This window comes from Nicotiana tabacum, chromosome 14, assembly GCF_000715075.1.
Source record: "Nicotiana tabacum cultivar K326 chromosome 14, ASM71507v2, whole genome shotgun sequence".
Classification (NCBI taxonomy): domain Eukaryota; kingdom Viridiplantae; phylum Streptophyta; class Magnoliopsida; order Solanales; family Solanaceae; genus Nicotiana; species Nicotiana tabacum.
The window spans coordinates 2162041-2173643 of NC_134093.1; the positions used below are offsets into that span (position 1 = coordinate 2162041).

Genomic DNA, 11603 nt, shown 5'->3' on the forward strand with positions numbered 1-11603 from the left:
AAGTGTGGGGGTGTTTGGCAAAAGTACAAGTTCCTAAACTCAAAAGGATAAAGATAGGACCGAAAATCGTTGATTGTGTTTTCATAGGATATGCGACAAATAGTAAAGCATATCGATTTCTGGTTCATAAATCAGAAAATCCCGACATTCATAATAATACGGTTATAGAATCAGATAATGCTGAGTTCTTTAAAAATATATATCCGTATAAAAAGGAATGTGAGTCGTTTGGTGAAGGATCTAAACGACCTCGGGAAGAAACAAAAGAAAGTACATGTAATCAGGAGAATCCAAGACGTAGTCAACGTCAAAGAACATCTACTTCATTTGGACCAGATTTTGTGACTTTCTTATTGGAGAATGAGCCTAAAAAATTTAAAGAAGCTATGACTTCTTCGGAATCATTATTTTGGAAAGAGGCAGTCAATAGTGAAATAGAATCTATATTGAACAACCATACATGGGAATTGATTGATCTTCCTCCTGAAAATAAACCTTTGGGTTCTAAATGGATTTTTAAGAGAAAAATCAAAGATGATGGCACTATTGATAAATTCAAGGCAAGACTCGTAGTCAAAGGGTATAGACAACGAAAAGGTCTAGACTACTTTGATACATACTCTCCAGTTACAAGAATTACGTCCATACGGATGTTAGTAGCATTAGCTGCAGTGTATGGTCTTGAAATTCATCAAATGGATATTAAGACGGCCTTCTTAAATGGAGAGTTGGAGGAAGAAATTTACATGGAACAACCTGAAGGGTTTGTGATTCCAGGTAAAGAAAAGAAGGTATGTAGACTTGTTAAGTCTCTTTACGGACTAAAACAAGCACCCAAACAATGGCATGCGAAATTTGACCAAACAATGTTGTCAAATAGTTTTAAGATAAATGAATGTGATAAATGTGTGTACATTAAAAATGTTCCAAATCACATAGTCATTGTTTGCCTATATGTGGATGATATGCTGATAATGAGTAATGACATTGCCAACATAAATGCTACTAAGCGTATGCTCAATAGCAAGTTTGATATGAAAGACTTGGGAGTTGCTGATTTAATTCTGGGAATTAAGATCCATAAGATTCCTCAAGGTCTGGCATTGTCACAATCTCATTATATTAAGACAGTACTTAAAAAATTCAAGCACTTGAGCTTTAAAGTTGCAAAGACTCCAATTGACGTGAATCTTGCATTAGCAAAGAATAAAGGCCAAAGCATATCACAATTGGATTATGCTCATGTGTTGGGATGCTTAATGTATATCATGAATTGTACACGACCAGATATAGCTTGTGCTATAAGTAAACTGAGTCGATATACGAGCAATCCAGGCCAATCTCATTGGATGGCAATGAAACGAGTTTTGGGATATTTAGAACATACCTAGAACTTTGACTTGCACTACAGTAAATTCCCTGCGGTGATTGAGGGATACTGTGATGCAAATTGGATCACCGGTTCAACTGATTCTAAGTCCACGAGTGGATATGTATTCACTATTGGTGGAGGAGCGGTATCTTGAAAGTCGTCCAAACAAACATGTATTGCCCGCTCTACAATGGAGGCTGAATTCATAGCCTTAGAAAAAGCCGGTGAACAAGTTGAATGGCTCCGGAATTTCTTGGAAGACATTCCATTTTAGCCCAAACCGTTGGCACCAATATGCATATATTGTGATAGTCAAGCGGCAATTGGAAGGGCCGGGAGCGTTATGTATAACGGTAAATCTCGTCATATACGACGAAGACATAAAACCGTTAGGCAATTACTTTCTAGAGGAATTATCACGATTGACTATGTAAAGTCAAGTGATAATGTGTCGGATCCACTTACAAAAGGCCTAACTAGAGAGGTAGTTGATAAATCATCAAGGGGAATGGGGCTATGGCCGAGAACAAGTCATTGTGGCAGTAACTCTACCTAGAAGACTGGAGATCCCAAGATCTAGGTTCAAGGAGATCAAACAAAGTCATTAATGACGGTTCAACATTGTCAAATAAAATTTTAGTCCGTTCTCGTGATGAGACAATGTTCAGTACCAAGGATAAAACATTAAGGCTTTTTAATGATTTCTAAATTTGATACGGGGTATATCAAATAGTGTATCTACAGGATGACACGTTTAGGAATCACCTATGTAAGTGTGAAGTGTTAGCCGCTTCAAGGAGAACTTTGTAAGGCCAGTTCTCTACGCACTTATGAAACCACGCGGTGTTCATGGCTGAAACGAACACAACAATGAGAGCCAAAGACGGTTAAGGGTCGATTGTGTGACTTATGGTTGTCTAGGTATAAACCAAAGTTTGAAGGTTCAAAGATATCAAATCTACCGATTGACCGAGTATATCCGACATAAGTTCACTACGGAAAGTTCAAAGGGAAACCTACTTATCCAGATGCGATTAATCCTTGCTTGCAAATCACACAGTTTTTCCATGTATACTTCCGTGATATAGCCATTCCCCATTCATGTGGGGGATTGTTGAGGTTTTTGTTATTTAAGATGAAATAGTCTTAAAATGAGGGTGAATGGGAAATGGAGGGAAAAATAAAATTTTTGAGTAAAATTTTAAGTTTTCCCCTCTTGACAATGAGACATTGTCTCATATTGGAAGAGAAAAATATTTTTGGTGGGTATATATATAATTACTCTTCTTGTAGCTCTTAAAGAGTTAAGAAGAAAGCAAGCCTCGTGCCGTCGTCGTCGCTCGCTCGCTCGGCTCGGCTTCGGCTTCGGCTTCGGCTTCGGATTTGGATTTGGATTTGGATTTGGTCAAATGATCGATTGATTGATTAATTTTTTAGACCAAATTTATTTGTTAATAGTAAATATTAACGTAAGATTATCCGCATTTGTAACGGATATATTTCAATCCATGTATTGACCACCAGCTGCAATAGTAGCCGCCTAATGCTCTTCCCACCATGGCCAAGTGCTTGCTCCACAAACAAGCTAGTGCATGCTCCACCATGGAGGGTGGAGGGTCGTTCATCTTCAAAGCTGACTGCTATAAATATGTGCAGCAGCTGTTGAAGAAAGACACCAAAACTGAAAACGCTCAACTTTGGCTATACATTGCACTCCTTCCTCTCAGCATTTCCATATGATTTTCTGAGTTTCTACTCCTTTGTTCTGCATTATTTTAACTTCAAACAAAGTAACTGTAAGTGTGATTTGCTACCGAACTTTGTGTTCGCTGAAATACTAGGGTTTGAAGTACCGCTACACCAATGTGTGATTCGTTCTATCCTGGGAGGAAATAATCCATAACCTTGGGTACTAGGAGGGGATTAAATTCCTTAAGGAAACACTCTGAATTCAGTGGGCTTGAATTAATTACTGTTTCATTATGATAACTTATATTTTCCAGAATTATTATTTACAAATACAGCAATATTGGCGGGATTAACGATAGATACTCTAGATTTGGTAGTCCCGCAATCAAGGGAGCTGCGCTTACTATATGAGGCCCTTCAAGTTTCAACTTCTTTAGGTTTGAAGGAAAGTGTAACTCAGGTATACTAAATCTCCTACCCTCAAAGAAAAGGTCTAGTAATTGCAGCTGAGTAAGACTCTCTAGTTTGGGACTGAATGTACAAATCTCTTTGGGAAGTTCATTGCTAGAGATAGTGAGCCAAAGTTTTTGAACGTTAGGACACCTCCGTAATAAGACATCCATGCATTCACCATCGTTAATTGGATAACGAACATGCCTTAATATCCTCAAATTTTCCAATTTAGAGGATTCTTCAAAGATCCCTTGCTTATTGTTTTCCAAATCAAAAACAACACCACCAATATAAACATGCCTTAATTTTTCCATTTTCCAAAAAATCGGAGGTAACACTACTCTCTTGGAAGCAAGAACAATTAAAGTTTCAAGATGGCGTAGATGTGATTCCGGATGGAAATCAAATTGATCTGTCCTAACTACGAGGTACTTTAGACAAATTAGTGGATGCAGTGTAGCTGACGACAAAGGAACCACTTCTTGAGAACTCAAATCCAACACCTTAAGAAATCCCAATTTACTAATATGAGGGAAGGGGTTCCATACTGAATATTCCCCTCCATCATTTGTTATCAGTGACCTTAAATGTTGGTGGAAAGGCTCCGCTGTGAGCAATTCAATCTTGGAAAGCTCTTTAGTTAATTTGATGCTCAGTCGAGTTTCCTTCCAATCGGAAGGTTGAAAGTCACTATAATTCCCCTTCACTGCAAACATAAATATTTCTTCTCTGCTTTTCTCCAAGCAAAAGTGAAGTACGACATCATGAACCTGACAATATTTGACTTTACCGTTATATCTTCTCCTCTCAACCATCACCACATTACTGCTAATGAGATCCATCAAGTAACCTTCAGTTGCCTCTTCCATTAATCTCTCCGACTCAATGTTCTGCACGAAGCCTTCCGCTATCCATAAACTTATCAATTTAGAAACTGGAATTCTCGCGTCCTCAGGAAACATCCCCACACAAAGGAGGCAAGGTTTTAAAGAATCGGGTAAATTATCATAACTTAACTGCATAGTCAAAAGACTATATCCTTCAGCCTCACCTAGATACGAAAGTAGAGCATTTTTAACCTCATGCCACCAAGATTCTTCCATTTTCTTCCTTTTGATTATTCCAGCTACCAAGATAATCACTAGAGGCAGTCCTTTGCGTCTTTTTGCAACTGCTAGGCTGACATCTTGTAGTTCATGTGGGCAAGCTTCCTTTTGAAACACTTTTTTCTGCAACAACTTTAGACTCTCATCGCGTGTGAGGAATGGGAGAGAATAAGGATCGGTATCGTGCTTGACCTGCTTGCCTACTTCCTCAAGTCGTGTTGTTACTATTATTCTACTTCCTGTGTCACCATTTGGGAAAGATAATCTTAAATCTTCCCACGCTTTAATATCCCACATATCATCCAAGACAATCAGATATCTCCTGCCAATTAATCTTTTCCTCAACATGTCAGCAAGTTCTCCAACCTCATCTACCTTGCCCTTGGAACCGGTAACTTGATTGAAAATCTCTTGTAATAACTCTTGTCGATTATATGTTTGGGAAATGATGCACCATGCTCGAACATCAAAATGGTAAACAATGTTATCATTGTTATACAACTTTCTAGCAAAAGTTGTTTTACCTTGTCCAGCCATCCCAACAATTGGGATGACGTCTAGCTCCTTTTTTCCTTCATTCAGACACTTAATAATTCTTTCAGCGTCATTCTCAAAACCAACTATCTCCTCATCATTCATAGGGTCGCTATGTCGATTTTGCAGATGTTTAGATGGCTCAGCCACCAAGCAGGGTCTAAATCTCCAAACTCTTGTCAGACATCTTCCGTAGATAAAGTAGAAAACACCTGCAAGTTCACTAAACTCTTGTCATATTAATTTTGACTAAGAAGTATTTCCTTTGTTCCAGTTTATGTGAACCTATTTTCTTTTTAATCCGTTTAAAAAAGAATGATCTTTTTTCTAAATTTGAAAATAGTTCAACTTCGACTTCCTTAATGAAAAATATTCATAGTCACACAAATGTTATAACATATCTGAAAGTTGGAACCACAAGTTTCAAAGCCTTATAGCAACACAAATATTATGACATATTTAAGACCGTGAATTCCTAAAGTCTTCCTTTTCAACATTTGAGGAATGGGAGAGAATAAGGATTGGTATCGTGCTTGACCTGCTTATCTACTTCCTCAAGTCTGATTGTTACTATTATTCTACGTCCTGTTTCAACATTTGAGAAAGATAATCTTAAATCTTCCCACGCTTTAATATCCCACATATCATCCAAGACAATCAGATATCTCTTGCCAATTAATCTTTTCCTCAACATTTCAGCAAGTTCGCCAAACTCTTGTCAGACATCTTGCCAACCGAGGCCAAGTTTGACTGGTTTTTATTCATGTCTATCAATACTATTATGAGACTATAAAGCTTCTGAAAGATTATACACATTCTTTACATTTATGAAAAAGTGACTCAAGTTTCAAAAAAAAAGAAGATGCAGACGAAGAAGAAGAAAGCTTCTGTGGGTATCCCCCAATGTTCTCCTGCTGGTTTGATATATATCAAATTGAAGGAAAAAATAATTTTCAAAACTAAGACATTTTATAGTAATTGTTATAGGAAAAAAGCAAAATAGATTCATGTAGTTGTTACAAGCAATTGAAGAACTTACAGATATCAAGTGAAACCAACTTAGAGATTTGACAAAGAAGTCAGCTCAAAACTAACAATCAATCAGCTTGCTTTTATCTGCTTTCGCCTGTTATTTGTATCTTTAATATCTGATCTAATCCTAAAAATGAGTGAAAAGGATAATAATTAAACTTTACAATTATAATTTAAAATATATATGGTGATAAAAGAATGATTTAAAAAGGTGATAGAAATGATCAGGTCAACCAAATTATCAAGGACTTGTCTAATTAGCAAAGATTAACATCACCTAATGTCACGACCCAAAAATCCACTAGTCGTGATGGCACCTAACCCAACCAGCTAGGTAAGCCAACTAATAATTAGCCACTTCCAATAATATTCAACAAGACAATTAAGAAAAAAATTATCTGAATCTTATACATTACCCCGAGGACTGCTAGTACAAATCACGAGTTTCTAAGATTAGAATTTACAAAGCTGGTATGAAACAAATACATCATCTGTTTGAAATGTATATAAGCAGATTTTTATAAATCTAAGGTTACCATGAACAAGAGGTAGCTACAACCGGAACGCATGTACGTCTTCAATTCCAGCTCCCGTCGATCACAGCAACATCAGCATCCAACGTCTGCAAGCAAGTTGCAGAAGTGTACTATGAGTACAACCAATAAGTAACAAACCTAACCTTAGGTTGAAAGTAGTAATGAGCTAACACAGGTCGGGTCCAATACCAATATCCCACAACAGTTCATAACAGCATAATACAAGTAATAAAAGAGGTATCTCATAAGTAAAAATGCTCAGCTCGTTCACAGTTCCAGAAAATAGTCAGGCTTTTCAAGTCTCTGAGTGAACACCCAAATCCTTTACCGAAAATGCCAAAAATATGAGTAAGTTTGAAAACTGTAATATTTTTTATGAGTAAGTTTGAAAACTGTAATGTTTTTTCAAATATCCTTTCCACAATAAATAAGATGTTTCATTTTCTTTCCAGATAGCAAGTGTGAAATACCTCTCAATGCGCACATATTAATGTGTATAAAAAAGTCATGAATAATGTGATACCGTACAACATGAGAAAAAATGCATCTCTATGCCTGTATGTCATGTGTGCATGACAATGCCATGTATCTCAGAGATGAATCATATACTCACACTCTTAGAGTACTCAATCTCACTGTCTCACACTTTCCACTCATCATGCTCAACCACTCGGTACTGTATATGGCCCATACGGCCGAGGGAAGATCCATCCCGGAATATATACATCACTGACCATCAGTCATTCAGTATCGAGGAAGGCCAATCCGGCCCCATGGAGAAGATCCATCTCCAGGTATATAAATGCTTCGGACAAGATCCATGTCCAGGGAAGATCCATCCCTCAATATAATCAACCGCGCTCACTGGGGTGTGTACAGACTCCGGAGTGGCTCCTACCGCCCAAGCGCTCTCATAAGCCAGATCCAGGCATAAATCAATATAACATGCTGCGTCGTGCAGCCCGATCCCATAATTATCACTCATAATCAGGCTCTCAGTCTCACTCAGTCATAAATCTCTCCAGTCTCACTCACGGGCTCACAATGTCATGAAACTAGCCCGACAATAATGATATGATATATCAATAATCAATAACTGAGACTGAGATATGATATGAATATATGAATATGACTGAGTACGAGATATCAATGAAATCAGTGAGATGACAGCAAGAAACGACCACTATGGGTCCTAACAATATCAGCATAAAGCTTAAACATGATATTTAACATGATTGACAGCTCAGCTACTTTATCACATGGTGAAAACACAAATATCAACAAAATAGGGCCACTATATAGTGCCATGGAAACAACGAAGTCACAATTCACAAGGTGCACGCCCACACACTTGTCAGCTAGCATGTGCGTCACCTCAATACCAATCATATAACATGTAATTCGGGGTATCGTACCCTCAGCACTAAGTTTAGAAGAGTTACTTACCTCGAAAAAGCTAAATCCAATATCCAACAAGCCAAACGATGCTCCAAAAATGCCATCCCGCATTTACCGACCTCCGAACGGCTCGAAACTAGCCAAACGCAACTCAAATAGATCAAATAATGCCAAAGGAAACAAACTCAATCGATAAAGGTCCATAAAATGATCATAAAATCCTCATACGATGTCCAAATTCGACGATTCTTTTTGCTACGGATCTGTAATTACAGTACAGATCTAATGCTTTAATCTAAACAGAAATCGGAGCTCATATGTTCAATGTGGTACCATTTATGCTTGAAGGAACGACGTCGAAACATAAGAAAAACGAGCGCAACACAACCCAAACCTATCTGAAACTCACCCGAGCTCCTCGGGACCCCGTACGAGCATACCAACAAGTCCCATAACATAACACAGACTTACTTGAAGCCTTAAATCATGCATAACAACATCGAAACGACAAAACGCACCTCAAATCAAACTTAATGAACTTTCGAACTTTCGACTTCCAAAAACTCGTGCCGAAACATATCAAATAAACTCGGAATGAACTCAAATTTTGCACACAAGTCCTAATACATCATACGTAGATACTCATGCCCCCAAACTACCGAGCAAAGTGCAAATGCTCAAAACGACCGATCGGGTCATTACATTCTCCCCCACTTAAACATACGTTCGTGCCAAGAGTTTTTCCTAAGCCATCAAACCCCATGTAACCTTACCATGTACATACTGGGGGTGATCCCACATCACGCTATTCTATATAGTCCCGACAACACAACATACGGATGATCATTACTTCTACCTTAGCCCGTAAACCTTGGAATCCAAGTTTTCAACATTCAGAATTTCTTATAAGACCCAAATCTCGCATCTATACACTGTATAAGTCTGAAAAAGATGTACCAAGCCATAAACATAACCCAAGACACAATCACAGGATATACCACATAACTCAAATACCTATAGCAAAATTTCTGATCACAGTAGCTGCTCAAAACAACCCAATTTCGGTAATAAACTTCATATCAACTAAAATCTTATTCTGAACCTTTAAACACTGCCAATGATGAAAGAATCACGTAGAAACTCGTAACCACTTATCAGACGAACAAGTCATGGAACTCTCCCTCTTTCGACAAGAACTATAGCTAATTTCTTAGCCAACTTCTGATATTATCCTCCATACATGTTGTAATCAATTCCGATAGTATCCATTCTAGGTCCAATGACCTCATCTCATCCAACACAACCACTCTAGTGACATGCCACATCAATACAATCTAAAGCCATAACCTGTGCAATCCGTGCACCAATAAGCAATATTTCAAATGTACTCAATCAAGGAAAATGACTCAAATGATAGAACCATCCCGCAAGTTCAATAAGTACCACCACAACCGAAATGCTACGAACCCATCATACCTAGTAGAACCAAGACACAAGAATCTAACACAAAGGATCATCTCCCGACATAACCCAGTTGCAATTGACCTCATCCAAACACTGGTCCGTATGAAATACCTCAAGCCACAATGCTCAAAATCAACAACCACACGCAATTTGACATCAAGTACCCAAGGTGCATGACCATAACCACGGAGAAGCAATTAACACAATATACCACAACCCAGAAAGACCATAACTGAGGCGCAATCAACCATTCTGCATCCCAATCACCATCTCGGTCGAATTTCGCTATAAGGCCCAAACAAAACCGCACCATATGTGCATATAACCAGCGAATCACAACCCTCCGTAGCATGGAAGAGTAACACATAGAACATATCCGATACGAATAAAATTAATTCTATCTGAATGACACATCCCTCAATAATTGCAGTTCGGAGTCAACAAATCCGACCCGGTGTAGAATACACATCCTCATTGGGCCTACCAACGGGGCCCCAAATCAACTCCGGTCATCCCCTAATGGACAAATAGCCCTCCAAAAGTCCAAAACTACCTAACCATAACACATACTATCATATGGCTAGCTTTGGCCACATCTTCACAGTCCACAACCACGAAACAACCTACTTTTGAGAACTCGAGTCTCCAAATCCATAGAGCACACGAATAACCATATCTGATCCTAACTCTACCGCCCGAATGTCTAACACATCTCTCACGCACGATCATACCATGAGGAAATAATTCTGTAGTTCTCCTTTGACACATAGCAAAAATCCGAACATCAGCGGTCGATCAACCAAAAGCGTACTGCAATACCAATTAAGCATACGCAAGTCAAAATACAACACGCCTTTTGAAATGCGTACCCTTCTCCGGCAATTCCAAGTAGTAATATCATTCATCTAGTCATCTAAAATCGTCCATGTTGTCTAAGAATTCATGACCTTCCCTTAAAAACTGAATCGTGACCTTGCACATGCAAATCTCAATCCCACACGACATCGCATCTATCATGTCATCATATGAAAAGCAGGAGAATCTCATAATCACTCTGAGTCACAAGTAGAATACATATCCGATCAGTTATAAACCTTCCATTTGATCCTATCTAGTAGGAAATCACAATACTCAACATGCTCCTCTCGCCAGTAGGAAATATCCACCTCGAACTGTGATAGAAATCATTGAGAACTCTTTGGAAATCCATTTGCACGTAACCAAACCATCAAAACTGGATCTCTCTAACTCCACCAAGCCACGCGGGTCGCCAAAACCCAAGAGCATTGCAATGAATCACGTGTAGGGACTCACCACATCATAAGTACCCAATGAACCGATCATACCCATTACCGTGCTGATCCAACCTACTACCAAACTGCCATATTTCTCCGAGATCCTTCCGAATTACCCTCAAGGTGACAGTTCTCCTTGCCATAACACCACGATCCTTAACCATAACTCACCCCACGAGATCCTAGAATAAAATCACACCGCTCAAAAGCCCATAAAACACTGAATTCTCTCTTAAACACCCCAAAGCACCACAACCGATACACCCACTCTGAAGAGACCTTATGCGAACCTAAAATTGTTTCCTTCACCTTCCTGATACTAAAATATATAATCCATAATGATATAGAAATACCGCGAGTATCGACACCATCCAATGTAAATATCAGATTCTAGCCATATACAAATCTTGAAAATCCCCAGTAGCTACATATAACTCATGAATCCATTAGAACCTTTTCGAGAGCCATTCACTCTGCTCAAATCTCAATTGCACCGCCCAAACGGGCCGAATAACCTATGCCACATTAGCACGATGACACCCAAAGAAGTAACCCACACCTCTAAGCAACCGAGCAAATTCCTACCCCATGCGTACTACATCCTTCACGAATAACAACTCAATCATTCCATGATTCCCATATACCCATAAAGTGTAACACATCATGCATCCATAAACTCCATTGCTTACATCATCCTCAAAATCATCTTTTACAAGTCATAATT

The 11603-nt window shown here is 38.6% G+C and overlaps 1 protein-coding gene across 1 annotated transcript; it reads right to left on the bottom strand.

Annotated features, from left to right (window-relative positions):
- Positions 1-3384: 3384 nt before the first annotated feature.
- On the bottom strand, positions 3385-6233 carry LOC142169183 (putative late blight resistance protein homolog R1B-16). Its single transcript, XM_075230417.1, has 2 exons — positions 6194-6233; positions 3385-5366 (listed from the first exon to the last, which is right to left on the bottom strand). Exon 2 carries the CDS (start codon positions 5257-5259, stop codon positions 3385-3387), a length of 1875 nt encoding a protein of 624 aa, XP_075086518.1. The 5' UTR covers positions 5260-5366; positions 6194-6233.
- Positions 6234-11603: the final 5370 nt, after the last annotated feature.

What these genes read in the sequence shown, in the direction of transcription:
- LOC142169183 (XM_075230417.1), bottom strand. Translation starts at nt 5,259, where the DNA reads ATGAATGATGAGGAGATAGTTGGTTTTGAGAATGACGCTGAAAGAATT.